At 42.3% G+C, this 24,881-nt stretch overlaps 1 protein-coding gene and 1 non-coding gene across 2 annotated transcripts in view; both read right to left on the reverse strand.

The window, feature by feature from the left end:
* Nucleotides 1-793: 793 nt before the first annotated feature.
* slc4a8 (solute carrier family 4 member 8) overlaps nt 794-24,881 on the reverse strand; it is a 60,259-nt gene continuing 36,171 nt past the window's right edge. Inside the window, exons 7-24 of the mRNA XM_020483543.2 lie at nt 24,702-24,790; nt 22,084-22,241; nt 21,482-21,569; nt 21,109-21,255; nt 20,792-20,892; nt 20,322-20,496; nt 15,194-15,327; nt 14,842-15,087; nt 14,544-14,649; nt 11,628-11,789; nt 11,306-11,419; nt 11,022-11,183; nt 10,447-10,767; nt 10,158-10,331; nt 9,796-9,930; nt 7,704-7,807; nt 6,620-6,725; nt 794-5,977 (exon numbers count right to left, since the gene is read on the reverse strand). Of these exons, the coding sequence (XP_020339132.2) occupies nt 5,972-5,977; nt 6,620-6,725; nt 7,704-7,807; nt 9,796-9,930; nt 10,158-10,331; nt 10,447-10,767; nt 11,022-11,183; nt 11,306-11,419; nt 11,628-11,789; nt 14,544-14,649; nt 14,842-15,087; nt 15,194-15,327; nt 20,322-20,496; nt 20,792-20,892; nt 21,109-21,255; nt 21,482-21,569; nt 22,084-22,241; nt 24,702-24,790 (2,528 nt within the window). The 3' untranslated portion in view covers nt 794-5,971. The remainder of the gene's footprint in view (nt 5,978-6,619; nt 6,726-7,703; nt 7,808-9,795; nt 9,931-10,157; nt 10,332-10,446; nt 10,768-11,021; nt 11,184-11,305; nt 11,420-11,627; nt 11,790-14,543; nt 14,650-14,841; nt 15,088-15,193; nt 15,328-20,321; nt 20,497-20,791; nt 20,893-21,108; nt 21,256-21,481; nt 21,570-22,083; nt 22,242-24,701; nt 24,791-24,881) is intronic.
* Nucleotides 12,050-12,193, reverse strand: LOC116374255 (U4 spliceosomal RNA). Its single transcript, XR_004210125.1, has one exon. It is a non-coding gene; the product is annotated as a U4 spliceosomal RNA (small nuclear RNA).

A 24,881-nucleotide genomic window follows, 5' to 3' on the forward strand; every position in this document is an offset into this window, starting at 1 on the left:
CCGAGCACAGACAATCATACCACGCTTGGTAAACCCTGGACACTGTTGAACTGGCCCGAGCACAGACAATCACACCACGCTCAAGTCCCTTAGGTCACTCGTTTTGCCCATTCTAACGTTCAATCCAACAGTAACTGGATGCTTCGGTGCCAGTCTGCCGTGGCCATGTGACTCACTGTCTGTAAGGGGGGTAACCATTTTTGTGAACTAGCCGCTGAGTATTCGTACGGCTTCATCATTGATCCCCTCCTCTCTGTTCTAGTGTCCATAGCCACACCCTGCCCTGATGCTGACGTCACAGGAGAGGGGCTTTGTGATTGGATAGGACTTAGCACTACCAGCTGTTTGTAATCAGGACCTACTCCACTTCTCTGACAGATGGATTACCTCCAGATGTCTAAACTCCACACTCAGGGACCTCACTTCAGGAGAGCGAGAGATAGATTCCCTTAGTCAATGCAGGACTTATGTCAGGCCTCCTAAACATATTTGGCCCAGTTAAATACTTATAAAAATGCACCCTTCCTGCTTACCAAACTCACTGATCATGTATTGTATTTGATTGGGTAGAAAATCCATCTTTTGTCAAAAAGTATTCATAAAAAAAAGTAATTTAATGACAGCGCCTTTGACTTTCTATGAGGCATCGCCATCTAGTGGCATAATAAGACTGCCTCTTGAGGTTGGGATTATTACTTTAGAGACAGTATTGAATTACACATTTCATAAAAAAACACTTCAAACCTTACCCTCCTAAAATACCATTTAAATGCAATGACACAAACAACAAGTATACTTTTAAAGATGTATGGTTTATTTCCCATGTTTCCATAATCAAAAATGACATTACACATATAAAACATTTATAATAATTTTGCTATGGACTAAGCATTCAATATTTTTCAGACAAGGCATCTTTCTCCCTGAAAATCTCTCTCTCTAAGTCCTCTGTATCTCTCACCCTCCCTTTAATTTCTCTCTCACCCCGCCCCCTCCTCTCATCCCTCTCTTTCTCTTTGACATTGTCTGTTAAATTAATTGTGGACACAATTAAGGCCAATCTTGTATTCATCAGAAAAGCACTGTCTGACACTGTACACTATGACTCATCTACTCACTACATGGAGGGAAGGAGAAGAGGAGGGGAAGAGGAGAGTAGGAAAGGATGGGAGGAAGAGAGGAGCGGACACACTCAATCACATTGGGTAAACACAGCTAATACCAGAAGTGTGATCTCAGAGAAAAAGTCTGAGACTGGGGGTGAGGGTGAGGACACAGTGACACTGACTGCACTGCACTGGACAACGTTAAAGTCTCAACACACACACACACACACACACTCGACAGAACAGCCGGGGCAGCACATACTGACATACAGTACCTTCAGAAAGTATTCACACAGCCTGAATTTAACATGTATTACATTGAGATGTTGTGTAACTGGCCTACACACAGTAACCCTTAATATCAAACTGTAATTACATTTTTACAAAATTGTACAAATTAATGGAAAATGAAAAGCTGAAATGCCTTGAGTCATTAAGTAGTCAACACCTTTGTTATGGCAAGCCTAAATAAGTTCAAAATAAGTTGCAAAGAAGGGCAACTATTGGTAGATGTTTTTTTATATTTTTTAAAGCAGACATTGAATATCCCTTTGAGCAAGGTGAAGTTATTAATTACACTTTGGATGGTGTATCAATACACGCAGTCACTACAAAGATACAACACATCACTGAGTACCACTCTTCATATTTTCAAGCATGGTGGTGGTGGCATCACGTTATGGGCATAGTTGTCTTCGACAAGGACTAGGGAGTTTTTTAGGATAAAAATAAATGGAATAGAACTAAGCACAGACAAAATCCTAGAGGGTCAGTCTGCTTTCCAAGACACTGGGAGACTAAATCACCTTTCAGCAGGACAATAACCGAAAACACAAGGCCAAATCTACAATGGAGTTGCTTACCAAGATGACATTGAATGTTCCTGAGTGGCCTAGTTACAGTTTTGACTTAAATTGGCTTAAAAATCTATGGCAAGATTTGAAAATGGCTGTCTAGCAATGATCAACAACCAACTTGACAGAGCTTACATAAATCCAAAAATAATAATGTGCAAATATTGTACAATGCAGGTGCGCAAAGCTGAGACTAATGCAAAAAGACTTAAAGCTGTAATCACTGCCAAAGTTGATTCTAACATGTATTGACTCAGGGTTGTGAATACTTACGTAAATTAGATAGTTCTGTACTTTATTTTCAATACATTTGCTAAATTTCTAAAAAATATGGCTTCACTTTGTCATTATGGGGTATTGTGTGTAGATAAAAAAAAATATATATATTTAATCAATTTTGAACTCAGGCTGTAACACAGCAAAATGTAGAATAAGTCAAGGTGTATGAATACTTTCTGAAGGCACTGTATACATAGAAGAACACATTGTTTGAATCAATTTTTTTATTTCTCAATCACATAAAACGAATCATGTCATTTTTAAGATTGCTTTGCTGAATTATTCAAGTCTTTTCTGAGATCACATCCACTAACAGTGTGTGAATGTACAGTAACTCTGCTTGCTTACAGGTCCAATGCAGCCATTTGTATCTCAATATCAAATCATTTCTAGGTAACAATTGACCCTTTGCTAAGCCCGGACCCCCTTGGTTACTGTTGCAACCTATGACAACATTTTCCCAGGAAGCTCCATTGCCCAGTCAAACTACTGGAGAAACCACTCACAACAATCTTAAACTGTGTTTTTGATACACAATAAATTATTGCGGTGGACTGTCATTACAATTGCTTCACGGGAATCTGGTACAATTAAGTTTGTGGAAGATTGGATGGCTCTGAATGCACTGTCATGCAGTCAAAGCTACTACTATAACTACTTTTGGAGCTAACTAGTTATCTCAAGTCGAATCCTGATGTCAACAGCAGATTATAGTTGTATTCATAATATAGATAACTTAGCTAGCTAACATACATTATAATAAGTGGCTAGCTAGTGTTAGCAATGTTTGGTGGTCAATGAGACTGAGAGCTAGCTAACCAGCTGAGCTAGCAAACAATGTAACAAAAGTATAATTAGGATTTATACTGGCTCTGCATTGCAGGAATCACAGTAGCAAGTAACCCTGGTGCATTGTTATTTAGCCATTGAAACAATTTAGTTACATTTTGATGAAACTCTCAGTTTTGCCATAGCTCTCATTGGCTTTCATGTTTGAAACGTGAGCAACTACAGTTGCTATCCATTGGAGCACTGTGATTGATTTCCCAACATTCTGGGGTGGGGCTTAGTTAAGGGTCAATTAAGGAACTTGCTGTGATTGTTTTCAATTAAAATTGTGAAAATAGCAAAAAGCAATTTCTCAAGCAAGAATTTTGCTTGGACTGTCTGGGAGTGGTGTGGGTGGGGAAGGGAAAACTGAAAACTAGCTGTTATTGTCAGAGGTTTAAAACTATCTTTCTTATTGGTCTATTAGGCAGGCTAAAACTCTGTCCAATCAAAACAGGCTGGAATTTCTGGCGGTCTTTTCAAACAGTTCATACACTAAAAGGTTTATTTTCACAATTTCATAATATTATTCAGACCTAGTAATGTGGAAATATATATAAACACAGGAAAATCTATGTTTTAACTGCCCCGGGCCTTTTAAATCACATTTAGAGTTTCGTTTCTTTCTCTAAATGTATGTTCTGCTTTCACTGTATGTTTTGTGGTTTGTGTATTTCAACTTTGGCTTTTTTAAGTGTTTGACTGTTGCTGTTTTATATTGTTTGAATTCTCATATTTTGTTGTGTTTGTGTCACACTGTACTTTTACTTATTCTCAAAGCCATTTCATACTGTTGTCTGGGACAAAGAAACAAAATGATTGGATGATTTAAATGGAAGTTGAGAGGTATAACACAGAGGCAAAACATCACCACATTGTATCAAAAACAATACAATATTTTCTAGTTACTCCTCAGTACAATGTTTCTTACATTCCATCCATTAGTATTTCCATCAGGTTTGGAAAAAAGAGGAATGTAATCTATTGAACCCATTGGGTGATCCATGTCAAGATGACTATTGACAAACAATCATGGCTTTATCTGAAGCAAGATGCTGTATCTCTCATGATCTTTGTACGGGTATTATTACTGCATGTAGACTGTACTTAAAGCCACTTTGGCACTAGCCATGGGGATGTATAAAAATTATAACGATCATGACAATCATCATCAAAATTACAATTATCATCATTTTGGACACATTTCTGAAGTTTCTCAGTGGTAGGCAGTTAGATTTAGTGGTGGGAGACATCTTGTAAACATGGGAGGATATATTCTCGTGGAGTCATTCCTATTACGTTAGTATTTAGATGCTTTCTGTGCTGCATTCCTTAGGCTTCCTGTTAGCACATTGTCCCATTTATTACACTATATACAGAAAGTGGCCGTTTTAACATTCATATTCTAAAATAAATTACTGTCATACATAATCTCTTACTCAGTTTGTAGAAAATAAAACATATATTATATATACTATATCTATACAATGTGCAACTACAAATTCATTGTATGTTATTGAGGAATACTGTGCCAGTATGTTTTCTCGCCTCCCAACTGGCACTAGTCTAGGAGCAAAGAGCACACATCACAGTAAGGGATGTGGTCCCAATTTACTGGATTAGGGTGCTGTTCAAATACATCCTTCCTTCATTCCTTAATAAAATAACAGATCTGAGATCAGTAATCAACAGAAGAGAGTAGAGTAGGAGGAATGATGCACCTTTGAGAAGAAATGGACAGGTTTATCAATGAAATTAAATGTCCTCAAAACATGGAGGTCATTGAAACATCTACAATCAGGTCCAGTAAGTGTGTTTAGTGTAGGTAGATTCAGTGGTAGGTAGATCTTCTGCACAGGGCCATTCATTTGGGCTAATTTATTGCTCATATTGGTTTTGCCGATGAATTATGGATGCCCATATATTAAACTCTCTCAGAAATGCACACACGCAGTCAAAAGGTGTGTATTCTGGCTATTTCGGTGAGTCATTTCTAGGTGTGGTTCTGTACTACTCTAGGCTCCACTGCTACTCCCCTCTGGCTTCTAACATTTTACAGTGTTACCCATACTTAGGCGCTGTGTGTTGTTCCTGACCATGTGACCTGATCAGGAACAACCCAGATTACATGATCTGGAAGAACTTAAGGTCCTACCCATACTGCCTGACAAGAGTTCCCAATTCCAAAGAGATCGACTGAGGTAAAACACATGGACAGAAACAGAAGATCACATACATTCTGTACAGGAGCTTCCAATCTGAACAGTTATATTTAACACAGATATATCCACAAAGGTAACAGATTATTATAGCGCCTAATCAAATTATTGATTTCACTGGTTGAACTGAAGTACGGTCTCTTCTAGCAATATTATCATATCGTACGTTGCACAAAAACAGACACCGATTTTATGTCCAAAGTTAAATATCTCTACATTATTGATCCAATAATATACTTTAGAATTAAAAAATAATTTTGACAAGAACACCACGTTATAGAAAACACACTTATGGTACAGTAAAGAAAAAGACCAACTCTTTAAAGTAAAGATAATATACTAGTAGAGTCACTGTGATTTAAAAAATAACCTGGTTTGGGTTTGAAGGAGCATTCTCATAGACACAGCAAGGCTGTTCTGAAGGTTTGTTGTTGTTGTTACTGTTGTTGTGGTTGTTTGAGGGAATGTGTGTGTGTTGGGGGTGTATGAGAGCAGCCGTTAGGAATCTTGGGGTCCCGGTATTGTAGAGGAGGTGTTTGGGTTAAAGATGTGTGTGAGCCAAAACACAATGGGGGCATTAGAAATGCTCTATGACCTATGGGTCTGGCTTATTGAAGTGTAGCTCACAGCCTCTGTAGTCATCTGGTTCCACTCTCACTGATCTATAAATTCCAGACCTTCAATTTCAATCCTTTAGAGAGATGTACACACTCACTCACACACACACACACACACACACACACACACACACACACACACACACACACACACACACACACACACACACACACACACACACACACACACACACACACACACACACACACACACACACACACACACACACACACACAGAGGGAAGTAAGGAATGAGAAAGATAGAGAGCAGAGAGACATGGTTAATAATATACCATGGCAAATCCAGTTTGAGGGAGATCCAATTTCCCACTTCTATCATAATATTAAAAACTCAAACAACTGATTCTATAAAATGCAAGTAGGAGAGGAGAGATTTGAGAAAACAGAGAGACAGTAACCTCAGTGGGCAAAATGGAGACATGCAATGCACCAGACAGGGGCGGCAGGTAGCCTAACGGTTAGAGCGTTGGGCCAGTAACTGAAAGGTTGCTGGATTGAATCCCAGAGCTGACAAGGCAAAAAATCTGTCATTCTGCACCTGAACAAGGCAGTTAACCCACTGTTTCCCAGTAGGCTGTCATTGTAAATAAAATACAATTCTTAACTGACTTGCCTAGTTAAATAAAGGTTTAAAAAAACTGTGACTGTGAGAGAAAGGTAGAAAAATAAAGAGGCAGAGAGGGATAGGGCCTTGCCTTCTTAGCAGCCCCCATGCGACTGTCCTTTTGGTTGGCGTTGAGGGATTTCCATACGGTGGTTTTAGACATCTCATCAGATATGTTAATATCAGAAGGGTCACACCTGGGGAGGAAGGGGTTAAAGCAACGGGTCAGAGGTCAGAGGGGGTGGGAAGAAGGGGAGGGTGGAGTCTGAGGGGGTTAGTACTCAACAAGCGGTGCAATGAAGAGACCTCTACTGTACCATCAAAAGACACTACATACAGACAGTGAGCAAAGACATGAACCAAGACTTACCTGTCCACTAGATGTCATAGCCTAGGCAGCCAATAGTGGGTGTTAGATCTACACTATCAACTAGGATTGATGTGCATTCCCGGTAATACACTCCCCTGTGCACTGGCTAGTACATAAAGCATCTTCCATCCAGGATGCAAAGGCATAATTTCCCTCCTTAACAACCACGTTTAGCCAAGGGTGTGCAACATCTGAAATTACTAAAATGTTGACGGGACAGTTAAAGATAGTTAAGGAGGGAAATTATGCTTTTGCACACACACAAGTGTATTCCCTTTTCACCCACGACTACGTGGCTGTGCAGGCTTCCAACACCATCATTAAGTTTGCAGACGACACGACGGTGGTAAACCAGATCACCTGCAACAATGAGACATTGACTGTTCTCTCTGCTACCGCACGGCAAAGGTCTGGCACCAACAGGACCCTGAACGGCTTCTACCCCAAAGCCATAAGACTGCTAAATAACCAAATACACTACTATTTCTCTTTTTTTCTCTCAGCATTGTTGGGAAGTAAGCATTTCACTGTTAGTCTGCACCTGTTGTTTACGAAGCATGTGACAAATAAAATGACATTTGATTTATTACCGGGAATGCACATCAATCCTAGACGATAGTGCAGATCTAGCGCCCAGTAGCGACTGCCTAAACTATCTCGACCATCACGTATGTGTGTTCGTAGGTAAGTGTGTGTGTCTTCATAAGGGTGTACGTGTTCATATGCAAGTGTGTGTGTGTGTGTGTGTGTGCGTGCGTAGGTAAGTGTGTGTATGTGTCTCTTCAGAAGTGTGTGTCTGTGTTACCTGGGGTCGTGTGTTTTGGGGAACTGCAGGAGCTTGCTGCTCTCCATGGGGATATGGACTGAGGTCTTATCCTCTACTGCTGTACCCAGAATCTCCTCATCCTGCTGCACACACACACATACACACACACATGCACACACACACATGCGCACACACACAAGCGCACACACACACACACACACACACACACACACACACACACACACACACACACACACACACACACACACACACACACACACACACACACACACAGAAGAATATAGTGATGATATGTGCATGTCAGGTACAGATGTAAGATCTTAATTAGAGACAGTTTGCTACAGCAGGAAATTGATCCTGCAGCAACAGGAAATGTGAATTATCATTTATGAACATTAATTAGAGGTTGATACATTTTTCGTAAGGGAACATTTTCTAAGTGGAAATACATACGTCAGAAGCCATTTTAAACAGTAAATACACTACAAGTAAAACATTTTCATTGCAGGAAAGTTTACCTGTAACAGGGTGATCAAATTAAGATACTACATCTGTAGCAGAACGAGTGTTAGGGTTGGCGGACACTACATGTTTTTAACCCGATCTACGGACTGCCGAGAAACCAGAGCAAACCTGGAGTAAAACGTACCGCCACAGCCTGTAAAGTGTAAACACATACCTGATTTGTGGTTGATGGCTGTCACAGACAGGCTCCTGTGCGCTTGGCATCTTGATAATTTCAAATGTTGAATATATTCAGCCTCAAATCGGCCAAGTGTGAACAATGCTCAGAGCAGATGCAAGGCATGTCCCACTGTTAGCCAATCAGCTACTCACAAGTTCATCACACACACAAAAACATACACACACACACAAGCTAGCTGGTCTGCTGGGATATGTTACAAGTCACATTTAAATGTGTTCTTACCCCAAGCTCTTTCTGCAAAATCAACACTCCATATTGTCCTCTTTTCCGTAACCAGTTGCATGCCAAAATTTGCTTCATTCTTGCTTTTGTCTTAGCTTTTTTGGCACGTAACAATCAGGGATGTAGTGCTATTTTTATTTATTTATTACGTCATCATTTCTCAATGAAATTTGGTTCCGAAATGTAGCCTGTTGTAGAATATCATTTTTGAATATACATAGCCTACAATGCATCATCCAAAATGTAACAATTAACTTGCCTACACAGTGTCTCAAAGAAATGTTTCTAGTTTTAAAATCCTAAAACACCTCAGTAAGCCTACCTTATTATACATTTTAGGCCATCATCACTGTCAATCGTGAATGATAATTCTTCACCTTTTACGGGTGAAATGTCCATGCTGCATGCCAACCATTTGATCCCAATCAGTTTCAGGGGAATATGTGTTTCGATCTTCTTCTTGAATGATGTAGGCTTAGCAACCTAACTACTGTTTAATCACATTTTAGAGCAGAGGGTGTTTAAGAAGCTATACTTCCACTTGGATTTTGTTTCAATCAGAGCATATTAAGCCTAGTGGTGTGCATTGTTGAGTTCTGGCCGCATGAGAAAATAAATGCGACTATTCAGCACAATCATAATAAGATGTCACAAGTAGCCTAATTACTTGGCAGTAGAGCGTAACGTTTTACTATGGTTTGTTATGTAAAATACTAATGAATCATTAAGAGATCTTGTGAGATTCAACTTTAGTCTAAACTTTATTAAACAAGCACCATTCTGAGAAGTGGAGGAGCATCGTTCCACTGCATACCGGCTGCACTACACCCCTGACAGCAATCCAGATAAAAGCACACAGCATCTTCCTCCATGCCATGCAAATATATGCAAATTCTGGCCCGATTGTCTAATCGGAGGTTCCGTGAGGTGTATGTACTATTTCACAATAATTTAGCTTGACTAAATCGTTAAATGGGAGAGGTTCTCCGATGGATAGAGCCCGTACACCCAACAAAAATTGTGTTGTGTATTTCAGCCTTTAGTCAAATAATACACCATACCCCATACAACACTGCCTCTAGTGGTGACAAAGCATAGTTGACCTCCATGTTCCAAAAGCAGTTGTGTTGAATGCTATAGGATCAAAGCATACTGTAATCATACTGTAAATAGATGGAGTACCTCAATGTCAACATTCTTGGAGGCGTCATGCAGTTGTTTCTTCTTGCTCTCAGGCATTATGTCATCCAGGTAACTCAGCTCCCTCTTAGTGAAGCAAAGGTCCAACAACTTACGGATGAACACTAGAGCCAGAACCTACACAACACACACACGCACACACATACATACACATATATTGCCAGATATGATATTTCACATGTATGACATTCAATACAATGATACGACAAAATACTTTCAGCCATTTACACAGAGATTCCCAAAGCGAATACCATTCTTGTTCAATGGGACCAACTGGGATAAATAGGTTTAGAAGAAGCAATACCACAGTACTGCTATGCTCTGTGCCATAGTGTAATTGTTACCATCATGGGGAAGACAATGGCAGCCTTGGAGGTTTTAATGATCCAGAGCAGGGCCAGGCAGGTGAGCTGGGTGATGGTGAACAGGTGCACCTTCCTCAGGGGAACGTGTCTCAGGTAGATGAAGTCTGGCTGGTGCTTGGCTGGCATACCAAATAACTTTAGACGGTCAAAAAACTGAGAGAGGAAAGAAGATAACATTGGAATTGTATGACAGTGACTTATAATGGCAACAAATGTGTGTGTGTGTATGTGTTGCTGCTGTAGAAGTGCATGCTTTGTAAGATATTACCTGTATCCCCCTCAAAGATGAGGCTCCCATGTAGAGAAATACTCCATACAGGACAGGCATGGGAATGAACTGCAGAGCCCCAGTCATGAAGACAGAGAGGCCCATCAGTAGGAAGATGACCAGGCCTGTGAGCCTCTGCTCTCTGATGCCCAGGAAGCGGGGCTGTTCCCCGGGGGCTGAGCTCTCTGACTCCAGTTTCAGGCTGTTGACGTGTGAGATGGAGAGCACGGTGGCTGCCACGAACCAGGGCAGGCCCATAATGGAGCACACAGCCAGCATCACCCCCACCATCAGCAGGTCCAGGTGATAGCCACAGCCCTTCTGTAAGGGGAAGGGGAAATACATGGAGGGAGAATAACACATGAAAAATCATACAGATCGACCAACAAAACCAAAACTCAAATTCTGACTTGTGCCCTCAGAACAAAGCTGCATTAAGAACATGTTCCTTCTGACTATTGGGCAATGGCCACAGTGTAGTCTTGCATTGCCATACCTCCAACAGTGTGACGGCATCCCAGTCCTTAGTAAAATAATATCTGGGACCAATAAATACAGACTTGTCTTCCTCTCACCAGTAGTTTATGCTCCTTGCGGTTGATGATGACAGCGGTGATCTGTTGGTCCATGAAGATGAGGATGGTGCAGAGCAGAGCAGGGATGGAGGCAGCCAGGACTGTCCACCACGGGTTTCGACCTATCGGGTTGATCAACCAACCACGGTCATCTCGGGTGGGCTAGTTAGTAGAACAGACAGAGACAAAAAATAAAATATCTGAGATAGCAGGGTACGGAATGGATCGTCTCGATAGTTTATAAACCACCTATCACATATAAAACAGTGATCTTTTCATCCTACCTTAAAGTTGCTGGGCACCTGCAGCTTCTGCGAGGGGATTCCAATCAGGAAGTCAAGCATGACCATAAATACAATGGTGATAAAGACCGCAAAGTCACTGATCATGGACCGCACCTGAACAAAGCAGGAAGGGATCTTCGATGATGCAACAACACAAAATTGTCTACTAAAACTCAGGCAGAAAAACATAGGTCTAGACGAACCAGCATATAGAACAATTAACCCTGTAGCCTCTTCCCTTCCAAACACAAATGCCACAACCATTGCATTGGAATCTATTTCAGATTGAGCTTCATACATTTACAGTTTTGTAATGTCTTACCCTGGTGGGGAAATATCGGCTGGTCTTACACTCTTTGAGGAACGCTGACATGAAGACAGTGGCAAAGAAGAGGATGGCCGACCAGAAGAGTACGTCAGGGGTGTAGGGGCCATGGTGTCCACAAGCTGTACCCACAAAATGGCCTTGCAGATCTATGCACTCCTGAAGATCAACAAACACACAAAACAACATAGAAGAATAGCTCAGACAGCACTGCAACTGTTTGGGGTTCACGTCCCAGACCCACCATTGCTGATTCTAGTCTCCCCTGGACAACATCTGACATAGCTTACACTACTGACACTTTTTCTCTGATTCTACTGAATCTAAATATGATCTGCACCTGGTGGCTGAAACATCAGAATAGCTAAACAGCAACATGAGTGGGATATAGCCGCGATTTGACCTGGCACTATCTTCTTTGACATGTATAGTAGTCTCTTACTAAACCCAGGGCTGACTCTATTTTAAGTCATCCCGGCGGGGTATTGGGTTAAGTTTTCAACCAGCAATCATCACACCTCGGATGGACCTCATAGGCTACGATATTTCCTCTGCGAAAGGATACCAAAAGACAGCCGCTCAAAATGTGTGCAGTATCTCATATAGCATCTCCCCCAAACGGTATTTGTTGTTTGTTGCATTGGTATGTCTAGCAGACAGCCCCCTACCTAACACTTTGGTGTATGCTTGTTTACAAGTATTTCCTCGTAAGGTGGGGTAGTGATACAATGATCAAATAGAGGGCCTCCCGAGTGGCGCAGCGGTCTAAGGCATGAACAAATCATTGGCTTTGTAGGCATTTTTTGCTTCCAAACTGTGCGTTTTTCCCGTGATTGTATTTTGAAATCTGCAAAAGGCAAACTGAGAGCTGCAACCAACCATTCAAGTCAGGACTGGCATCCATTGCTAGTATACCCATGAGTTTAACAGTCAAATTGCCAGGTTAAGAGGTTACAAAATCTATGGATTATAGGTCTGTGGCATCAACGCAACAAGCCGTAGCCTATATTTGTCAGGCATGCTGCCCAAACTACGGCCTTCCCGACTGTAGGCACACCGGTAACTTCCCGACTGTAGGCACACCGGTAACTTCCCGACTGTAGGCACACCGGTAACTTCCCGACTGTAGGCACACCGGTAACTTCCCGACTGTAGGCACACCGGTAACTTCCCGACTGTAGGCACACCGGTAACTTCCCGACTGTAGGCACACCGGTAACTTCCCGACTGTAGGCACACCGGTAACTTCCCGACTGTAGGCACACCGGTAACTTCCCGTAACTTCCCGACTGTAGGCACACCGGTAACTTCCCGACTGTAGGCACACCGGTAACTTCCCGACTGTAGGCACACCGGTAACTTCCCGACTGTAGGCACACCGGTAACTTCCCGACTGTAGGCACACCGGTAACTTCCCGACTGTAGGCACACCGGTAACTTCCCGACTGTAGGCACACCGGTAACTTCCCGACTGTAGGCACACCGGTAACTTCCCGACTGTAGGCACACCGGTAACTTCCCGACTGTAGGCACACCGGTAACTTCCCGACTGTAGGCACACCGGTAACTTCCCGACTGTAGGCACACCGGTAACTTCCCGACTGTAGGCACACCGGTAACTTCCCGACTGTAGGCACACCGGTAACTTCCCGACTGTAGGCACACCGGTAACTTCCCGACTGTAGGCACACCGGTAACTTCCCGACTGTAGGCACACCGGTAACTTCCCGACTGTAGGCACACCGGTAACTTCCCGACTGTAGGCACACCGGTAACTTCCCGACTGTAGGCACACCGGTAACTTCCCGACTGTAGGCACACCGGTAACTTCCCGACTGTAGGCACACCGGTAACTTCCCGACTGTAGGCACACCGGTAACTTCCCGACTGTAGGCACACCGGTAACTCCCCGACTGTAGGCACACCGGTAACTTCCCGACTGTAGGCACACCGGTAACTTCCGGACTGTAGGCACACCGGTAACTTCCCGACTGTAGGCACACCGGTAACTTCCCGACTGAAGGCACACCGGTAACTTCCCGACTGTAGGCACACCGGTAACTTCCCGACTGTAGGCACACCGGTAACTTCCCGACTGTAGGCACACCGGTAACTTCCCGACTGAAGGCACACCGGTAACTTCCCGACTGTAGGCACACCGGTAACTTCCCGACTGTAGGCACACCGGTAACTGACAAAATAAAGGAAATACTTGAGTAAACAAAGGATACAAAGTATATGTTACGTGTGCAGTGCATTTTCCTGGCATGTTTTAGGGCCACTTGTAGAATCTATGTCAAGGAGCATTGTAGCTGTTCTGGCAGATCATGGTGCCCAACACCCTTTGAAGACCTTTATGTTGGGGTTTCCTTCATTTTGGCAGAGACCTGTATTTGTGTGATAAAACTTAATCCACAGTTATTTTTTCATTAACTGTTAATCCTTTGTGGCTAAATTATGCTGTCTGGTCTATTTTGAACATTGAACACGGGCTCCTCTGGTTGGATAAAAATGATAAGAATATATATTTTTTATATATACATTTTGTTTTGCCTCTAGTGCCCCCTACAGGCTTGGGCCCAGCCCCTGAATCATACAATTGACCAGTCACATGTATTTATTATGTAGTTAATTTGAATTGTATTAATCAGTTACCCAATCAACCCCCAGTTACCCACGTGGGCCCCCTACCTCCTCTCCTCCCCCCATCTGATGATTAGTGGAGAGGCAGCAGGCAGCAGCTGGCTGACTACAGTCATTGAGTCTTCCTGTGGTCGCAGTGAAAAATTATAAAATATGTACTACATATATAATATATACATTATATATTTCCTTAATTATTTTAATCATACTTTTATTTATTTATTTTTGCTGCCTTTTGGGCCCCACATGAGCCTGTGTCGGCTGAGTTACCTTGACAGTAAGGTTGGCCCAAGGCACAGCAGAAGCAGTGATGTTTTTCTGACTCCATAGCTCCAGGGTTGTATTACTGGGGTTATCAGGCTCTGCACACCGACAGCTACAGAGAGAGATATACTCAATTGAATTCACTTAAGCCACAGAAAACATACTCTTAAGTATACTCTCACACACATAGTAGAAATAATTCAAAGGGACTAAATTACACAAAATGAGAAAATGGAAATAAAGTAACAAACAGATAAAGACAGAAACAGAAAAAGGTAGAAACAGGAAGGTGTATGGTCCTCACTATGCCAGTGTGAGCTTGTCCAGGTCGCTGTGGGTGTTGATGGGGTAGTGTTCCCCCAGGTGGATGAGCTTCTCCAGAGCCTCGTAAATGAAGATGATGCAGATAAGGGAAGCAAAGGCTTCTTCTGTGAAGCGGGTGATGTAGCAGACCAGGGAGCTGGCATCTGTGGCCACCAGGACGAGACACAGGAAGGCCGTCCACAGGCCGATACAGGTCCTCAGAGACAGGTAGGACAGGTCATAGTCCCTGAGAGAGGGAGGGGGGTTGGGAGACAGTCAGAGGAAATATTAACAGTCAGGCCCTAATTATAATACATTATAATACATTAATATAATGAAGAGAATGTACTGACTTGCAGAACTTGAAGAGGATCTTCTCAAAGACGAGGACAGGGCCTGTGCTACCCAGGATGGTGAGAGGCTGACCAGCAAACAGAGAGTAGGCCACTCCTGTCATGGATGCTCCCAGCAGAGACTCAATGGCACTCTGAGATACACACACACACACACACACACACACACACACACACACACACACACACACACACACACACACACACACACACACACACACACACACACACACACACACACACACACACACACACACACACACACACACACACACACACACACACACACACACACACACACACACACACACACACACACACACACAAGCAAGACAAAAGGGTGTGAGTGAGAGTGTTGGTGTGTGAGAGTGTATGTGTGTGCGTGCATGCATATGTATTTGATTTGATCTGACTGTACATGAGTGTGTGTGTGATAGTGATGCACGGGTTTAGAGTCATTCAATATTGTGTGGTTGGAGGGAAGCTGAGTGAATATATATCCTTCTTGTACAATTTATATAGGAAACATTGAGGTTTTTCTTTCATTATTTTAGACTATCTGGTACTTGTGCATAAGCCTAAGCTTTCGGTCCTAACTGTACGATAGTCAAATAGCCTACATGCCAATCGCCAAATGCTTTTGGTAACAGGTAGAAAAAGTTCATGTCGATCCACAGAGGCAAAACGGACAATGTCAGAGTTTAATTCAATAAGAGAAAAGCTGCGAAATAGAGAGTTGAAAATAAAGAGAAGGGAGGGCCATAAAATAAATGTTTAGAAATGATTTGGTGAAGTGGTAAAAGAGGATGATAGCAGTGCTGACTGGTTATGTTATGTTTGATGATTGTGAGGCGCTATACAAATTCCACAGTCACAAGACTTGAAATAAGCCTATGACACGTCAAGGGAACTGTAGTCTACTGTTTAGATGGGTTAAATGGAAACAAAAATCTGGACTGTAGGTCTATAACCTCTCACATATCCTAATAATAACTCCTGCAGAATTAAGCATTTCTTGCAGTGAAATTATACAACAAATGTAGGCCATATTTTGAATCTGGGAACAGGAGTGGAGAAATTGTATTTCTTTCTTTCAGCATCTTGAGAGAATATGAATGCGCAGTCAGATACCATCTGTAGAGGTGCTATCTTTATCAGCATCATAAAAGCTGATAGTATTTCAACCACATAAAATATGCATCCAAGCCGAACTGAAATCTTATCAGAAGAAACATGTTGGGTCGTTTTCACAGCTTTCAATTTTTGCACAGAAAATCTTTCCCGTTTTTTGTTGTTGTTGAGTTATTGTATTTTCTCCCTGGTCCCTGAACATCTTTGCTCTGCGAAAGAAACAGAGATGACAGAGAAAACTTTCATTCTTTCCATTTATGACATTATTCTGGTGAGCAAGGGTTTATTTAGTCTTCTAGGGAAACATCTAATGACAGAAGAGAAGCTGCATATATTTCATTATAGACAAGTTGACTAACAAATAGCCTACCATAATGTCCGAAATTATAAACAGAAACATGCAGTGCCTTCAGGAAGTATTCATACCGCTGGACTTATTCCACATTTTGTTCTTACAGTTTGAAATCAAACTGTAATACTTTTTTTCTCTTTTTGTTCTTCACAAATCTACACACAACACCCCATAATGACCTTTTTTTTATGGAAATGTTTGCAAGTGTATTGAAAATGAAATATCTAATTTATATAAGTATTCACATCCCTGAGTCAATAGAATCAGCATTGACATTGATTATAGCTGTGAGTCTTTCTGGGTAAGTCTCTAAGAGCTTTGCACACCTGGATTGTACAATATTCGCACATAATTATTTTAAAAACTCAACCTCTGTCAACCTCTGTCTAGTTGGCTGTTGATCATTGCTAGACAGCCACTTTCAAGTCTTGCCATAGATTTTCAAGGCAATTTATGTCAAAGCTGTAACTAGGCCACTCAGGAACATTCAATGGCGTCTTGGTAAGCAACTACAGTATAATGTATATTTGGCCTTGTGTTTTAGGTTATTGTCCTGCTGAAAGGTGTATTTGTCTCCCAGTGTCTGTTGGAAAGCAGACAGAACCAGGTTTTCCTCTATGATTTTGCCTGTGCTTAGCTCTATTCCGTTTCTTTTTATCCAAAATAAAACTCTCTAGTCCTTGCTGATGACAAGCATTCTCATAACATGATGAAGCCACCACCATGATTGAAAATATGAACAGTGGTACTCAGTGATGTGTTGTGTTGAAACATAACACTTTGTATTCAGGACATAAAGTTAATTTCTTTGGTACATGTTGGGACTGGGAGACTAGTAAGCATTGAGGGAAAGATGAATGGAGCAAAGGACAGAGAGATCCTTAATGAAAACCTGCTCTAGAGTGCCCAGGACCTCAGACTGGGGTGAAGGCAACGACCCTAAACACACAGCCAAGACAACGCAGGAGTGGCTTCGGGACAAGTCTCGAGTGGCCCATGTCCTTGAGTGGCCCAGCCAGAGACCGGACTTGACCTCGATCGAACATCTCTGGAGAGACCTGAAAATAGCTGTGCAGCTCCCATCCAACCTGACAGAGCTTGAGAGGATCTGCAGAGAAGAATGGGAGAAACTCCCAAATACAGGTGTGCCAAGCTTGTAGCGTCATACCCAAGAAGATGGGTTAATCGCATTAATCGCTGCCAAAGGTGCTTCAACAAAGTACTGACCAAAAGGGTCTGAATACTTATGGAAATGTTATATTTCAGTTTATTTACTTTAATACATTTGCAAACATTTCTAAAAACCTGTTTTTGCTTTGTCATTATGGGATATTGTGTGTAGATTGATGTGGAAAAGGTCAAGGGGTCTGAATACTTTACTAATGCACTGTATGTGATTTAAGGTCATTTTTACTCCTGAACTAATTTAGTCTTGCCATTACAAAGGGGTTGACTAATTACTGACTCAAGACATTTCAGCTTTAAATTTTTTATTAATTTGTAAACATTTCTTAAAACATAATTCCACTCTGTAGGCCAGTGGCACAAAATCTACATTTTTCATTCAGGCTATAACAAAACGTCCCTCCGATTCTGACTGTAGCCTACAGTGCATTTTCTATATTAGCAGGTTAGGGCCGGGTGTGGGCCTCAGATTTTCACTTTATCACATATAGTTGCACATTTGCGGATGGGTTATTAGCAATTGCGGGAAGGCGAACAAACAGCTGACCCGTGCACCACTAGTGCAGGGGTCTGTGAGTGTGTGTGAACATATTTGTGACCCGTTTCAGGAAGCTAGGCGCATGTCACTACTTCACAGGATAGGCATTTGAACGTATTTTTTTTGCTGTTGATCAAAATGTATTTTTGTTGTTGCAGAAATGCCTTCGTGAACATGTGGACTTTGATATGTCTCAATAACAAACTTGTATACCATCTGTAAATACAAATACAATTGTTAAATTACAAGCCTAGTTGGTTTAGCCATGGAAAAAGACAGGAACCTTCCTGATAGCCATGATTTGCTGAGATAATGGATGGGCTGGATATACCGAGAGATGAGTTTGGATTGGTCTGCCATGTAGCATGCTTCTGTCTATAACATGAGCTCCTCAGTATGTGTAGGTAATCCTTGCTACCACAGCTCTTTTTTTAAAGATATAACGTTAGCCATGGAGAACTGCAAAAGTGCTGCTACTGCTCTCAATAACATTGCTGCCCTAAATATAGCAGGCGCTATCGAACTACTTTTTGCAAATGTCAGTATGAAATGGAGTGACTTGACACAACGGGCCAAACAAGCTGTAGCCACAAACAAAATGAAATGACACAGGAGGAGAACTTACTTTTTTTATTTTGCCTTTATTTAACTTGGCAAGTCAGTTAAGAACAAATTCTTATTTTCAATGACGGCCTGGGAACAGTGGGTTAACTGCCTTGTTCAGGGGCAGAACGACAGATTTGTACCTTGTCAGCTGGGGGGTTTGATCTTGCAACCTGCAGTCTGTCGTGAAGAGTTCCTCCATGTATACATACGGGTTTGAGTCTAGCTACATTTTCAGATATTAGAAGTTTCTAATTTAGCCAGAAAGTCACTTTTTTTTATTGCAAGTTAAAACATTCTGTTATATAGCTAGTGTTAGCTTGCTGGCACGCTAGCTAACGTTACGTGTATGATCTCTGTAGTAATATTATTTGTATCTCAGAAACCATTTGCTTTGCTAGTTAGAGCCTATGGCCTAGTTATAACATTGAACCTAGTTGGTTAGCTTTAGCTACCTGCAGATTCATTCTACAGCATTTAATTTAATTGGGATTATGGTTCATTGTTTAGCTAGCTAGCTACATGTCTAAACAAAAGAATCCACTTGGCCAGATGATTACATGACCCATCATGTTAGCCAGGTGTGTCTGGGGGTGATTACGGATGACATTTCTTTCACATGAGCCATCAGTTTAGACAAGTGTGTCTGGGTAAGCATCATATAATAATTATAAAATATTTATAAAATATTTTTATCTAGACGCTCTCTATTTGTAATATTGCTACTATGCAAATATGCAAGTAACCATTTCACTGTAATGTTTACACTTACTGTGTCCTGTGCATGTGACAAATAACCTAAGATTTATAGTGTGTGTTTACCAGAGGCGGTAACGTGAAAAACAACATGACCTACACCAAAGTCAGATTAGGATATAAACAAAGGACTAGATAAACGTGTATTTTTACCTGCCGTTTTTCCTTATTGTAGGCTACTACTTTCACCACTTTTAGTCTTGACATCTTTGGTTGTTTACTACACTACCTTACTCACTCTGTTTAGCACATGGCCTCACATGTGAATCCTTAAAGAGATGGGTGGGGCTAAGGCTTAAGAGGGTGTGAATGATGCTGAATAGGTGTAGATAAAGAAGAGCTCTAGGGTAGGTTTACCAAAATATTCAAGGGCCATTTTCTCAAAAGTGGGGTTACAAGTTTATCAACTTTCAAAGCAGAATTACTTTCCCATTGTTCCTCAACGGCAGTGTATTATATACCATTTTGTAGCTGAGAGTCTCTACTTTTATCCAATGTAAAAAATGTTGCAACACAAGACCAAATCGAGGTGGTCGGTCACATTTGGATGTATGTGTTCTTACAATGCGTCCCTCCGTAGCCTCCCCCAGCAGGCCTCCGAAGGTGATGACTGGGGACATGCAGGCGCAGTAGAGGAAGAGGAAGGAGGCAACACACTGAAGACTCAACCCATCTTTGTAGTCACTCAGATAGAACGGAGCCTTCCGCTTAATGTCCAGGATCAGACCCCCAAACAATCTACACAGGAGAGGGGGAGGAGGAGTGGGAGGAGAGCAGTACCAATATCAATACATCACCTTATGAGTTCAAAGCTCAATTAGGCTAAATAAAAAGTTAAATACAAAAGTAACTCAGTCAAAGTCACAAGAACAAAAATATTGCTTGTTTGTCTCCATTTAGACAATAAATTCACTTTTATTTAGAAATAGCAATACTGTGGGCAATATCCTTGTTCTTATGCATTGATTGAGTTCCCCAGCAGCAGAAACCTAAGCCTAACTCCTAACCCTGTTTGTTGTTCAGTGCAACATACCTTCCTGTTCTCTGGAGCTCAGGACCATGATGTTCTGCGTGAAACTCCTCTTCCACAGGGCAGGTCGTACCGTTGGGCATCCCTGGAATTTTCCGCTTCTCCTGCACACACAACCATTCAAACAACTCCCAATGAGCAACAGCAGCCAATCAGGAACAAACAGCACAATTTGAACCCCAATCACAAAAAGCCTTGCCACAAACCTTTACAAATGTAGCATACTGGTGCTCATGTTTGCTCCACATTGTTTAATGGATCACTTAAACCATACATAAAATATAGCCAAAGGGACAGTCGCATTACCACAGTCACATTACCTGAGAGGGGACACTCTTGGGGGGCTCGATGCGGATGGAAGGGTCCCACTCCCCGGGGGGCAGAACGGTTACCTGATCCAGAAACTCATCTATACCAGCCAGCAGGTCACTGCGGTCCTTAGCTTTATATGCCACATCATGGAAAATCTGACAGAGAGAGAGGAAGGGAGAACGAGAGAGGGAGAGTGATCTGATAAAGATAGGAGGTAATGAATTGCCTGTGCCAACTGAGATCTGACACAGAACAAGGACAAAGATCTGGCACACAAACTGGAACGTTCTGTAACTCTATCTAGGGCTGCCAAGAGTTGCCATTTACCCCCAGAATGTTTAGTGTTAAAGAGGAAGAATGTAGACTTTTGTTGAACTTTACCTCGTCAGTCATGATGGTTGCCATGGAGCGGCCAATCTCGTGGTACTGCTGAGCCTTTCCGTCTGGGCCCAGGAGGATGAACATGAACCTGCAACAGTGACTGGGTTAACAATACTGGATACTACTGGATACTGCTATGCTATCATACGCAACGCTACTATGCTATGAAAGCATCGGGTGGCTGTCCTATCTGACCAGAATATCGTCTGTCATTTTCTGTTAATTTACTGAAGATTCTACACACTTCAGCCACCAACTGCTTTTAGCCAATAATCATTCTGGAGTGTGTCCCCTCTTACTAACATTATCATATGAATGCATTCGAATCATAGAATAGGACCAACACTACCTGGTGGGTATTGGGACCTCAGTGAAGCCAGTGAGCAGGTCAGACAGACAGACACACACACACACACCAAAAACAGTAGAACTCCTGGTGGGCATGGGGACCTCAGTGAGGCCAGTGAGCAGGACACACACACAAACACAAACACACACACACACACACACACACACACACACACACACACACACACACACACACACACACACACACACACACACACACACACACACACACACACACACACACAGTAGACTACCTGGTGGGTATGGGGACCTCAGTGAGGCCAGTGAGCAGTACGGCAGGGGAGAGGCGTACGAAGGCCACCACAGGTCTCTCCAGGAAGTCCAGCTCTCCCACCAGGACGTTAGAGGCCTCGGCTCCTGTAGGAATCTTCTTCATGAAGTGCATGTCCACCTGGGAGAGGAGAGGAAGGAGGTTTTTGAATGCTTCAACTAAATCCCTGACCTATAGACAAAAAGCCATTAATATAGTACTAAATACTGCCACAGTAGGCTACATACAGTGGGGCAAAAAAGTATTTAGTCATCCACCAATTGTGCAAGTTCTCCCACTTAAAAAGATGAGAGAGGCCTGTAATTTTCATCATAGGTACACTTCAACTATGACAGACAAAATGAGAAAAAAAATCCAGAAAATTACATTGTAGGATTTTTAATGAATTTATTTGCAAATTATGGTGGAAAATAAGTATTTGGTCACCTACAAACAAGCAAGATTTCTGGCTCTCACAGACCTGTAACGTCTTCTTTAAGAGGCTCCTCTGTCCTCCACTCGTTACCTGTATTTAAACTTGTTATCAGTATAAAAGACACCTGTCCACAACCTCAAACAGTCACACTCCAAACTCCACTATGGCCAAGACCAAAGAGTTGTCAAAGGACACCAGAAACTAAATTGTAGACCTGCACCAGGCTGGGAAGACTGAATCTGCAATTGGTAAGCAGCTTGGTTTGAAGAAATCAACTGTGGGAGCCATTATTAGGAAATGGAAGACATACAAAACCACTGATAATCTCCCTCAATCTGGGCCTCCACGCAAGATCTCAACCCGTGGGGTCAAAATGATCACAAGAACGGTGAGCAGAAATCCCAGAACCACACGGGGGGACCTAGTGAATGACCTGCAGAGAGCTGGGACCAAAGTAACACCCCCATGCATGATGTTTCCACCCCCATGCTTCACAGTAGGTATGGTGTTCTTTGGATGCAACTCAGCAAGCTTTGTCCTCCACGTTATATTTTGGTTTCATCTGACCATATGACATTCTCCCAATCTTCTTCTGATGATGCGTATCAGAGCAGGTGAAGGGAAGGAGACAAGGAGATCTGCATGGAGGCTGTTTTTCTGCAAAGGGACCAGGACGACTGATCCGTGTAAAGGAAAGAATGAATGGGGCCATGTATCATGAGAATTTGATGTAAAACCTCCTTCCATCAGCAAGGGCATTGAAGATGAAACGTGGCTGGGTCTTTCAGCATGACAATGATCCCAAACACACCGCCCGGGCAACAAAGGAGTGGCTTCGTAAGAAGCATTTCAAGGTCCTGGAGTGGCCTAGCCAGTCTCCAGATCTCAACCCCATAGAAAATCTTTGGAGGGAGTTGAAAGTCCGTGTTGCCCAGCAACAGCTCCAAAACATCACTGCTCTAGAGGAGATCTGCATGGAGGAATGGGACAAAATACCAGCAAGAGTGTGTGAAAACCTTCTGAAGACTTACAGAAAATGTTTGACCTCTGTCATTGCCAACAAAGGGTATATAACAAAGTATTGAGATAAACTTTTGTAATTGACCAAATACTTATTTTCCACCATAATTTGAAAATAAATTCATTAAAAATCCTACAATGTGATTTTCTGAATTTGTTTTTCTCATTTTGTCTGTCATAGTTGAAGTGTACCTATGAGGAACATTACAGGCCTCTCTCATCATTTTAGGTGAGAGAACTTGCACAATTGGTGGCTGACTAAATACTTTTTTGCCCCACTGTAGCTGCAGTATCACACTTGTCTATGTATCTATACTATGCTTGTGTATCTTTTTACAGTATTACTATATGAGTTCAGGCCTTGGGTTTCTAGTCCTTAGTCTAACCTGACTTCTTCTCCTCATCTTCATCTGTACTGATCTGAGAACACATAGTGGATACAGAATCAGGAATATGCTTTCACCAGTCTGATGATGCGTATCAGAGCAGGTGAAGGGAAGGAGACAAGGAGATTAAACCACTATATAGTATTGAGATGCATCCTTAAATCTGAATAATGTTATATATGATAAAGGCTGCCTGGGACGGGATGTGGCTCAGTAATTATAAGACCATGTGTAGTACCCCTGCTCCTCCCTGGTGGGCGCTGTGTGGCCCAGATGTTCCCTGACTGGCACCAGTGACTGATTCCAGCAGGATGGTGCATAGCAGCCACACAGTATTACCCAGTCAGCAAGTCAGGGGATGTCTGTGTGCTGAGGTCTGTGTAACACTGTACATTGTTTATATTATACTGGTGTGCAATTCACTGTAATGGCTAGGTCCATATGTATGGTGTTGAGTTTAATTTGGATGCTGTTGTACAATATGCATTTGTCTATATTTGGCCACTTTTCCTTAGACAGAAGTATTTGCTGTTCAAGGAGAAAGCCGAATTGGCTCCCATAAGGATTAGATCAATGAGAGACTAAGAGTGTCCATCTCTCTCTCTCTCTCTCTCTCTCTCTCTCTCTGTCTCTCTCTGTCTCTCTCTGTCTCTGTGTGTCTGGTGTGATCTTCACAGCTCTCTGATCCAGACAGCAGTGAGTCACTTCACCGTGGTACCAAACACACACACACTAACACGAGCACACACACACACGTACCTTGCTAAGGTCCACTTGGCTGTTGTCGTGGTTGGCTCCATTTTTTACCTCTATGTTGGTGGGGGGAGGCTGGGGGGAGACAGTTGGACCTGAGGGATCAGAGCGGTGTGGAGGAGTGTGTGTGAGGTGCTGTTGGTACACTTTCCTCTGTACTTCTGGTCAACTGCCAAGAGAGTGAAA

This window comes from Oncorhynchus kisutch, linkage group LG5, assembly GCF_002021735.2.
Source record: "Oncorhynchus kisutch isolate 150728-3 linkage group LG5, Okis_V2, whole genome shotgun sequence".
Taxonomy (NCBI): Eukaryota; Metazoa; Chordata; class Actinopteri; order Salmoniformes; family Salmonidae; genus Oncorhynchus; species Oncorhynchus kisutch.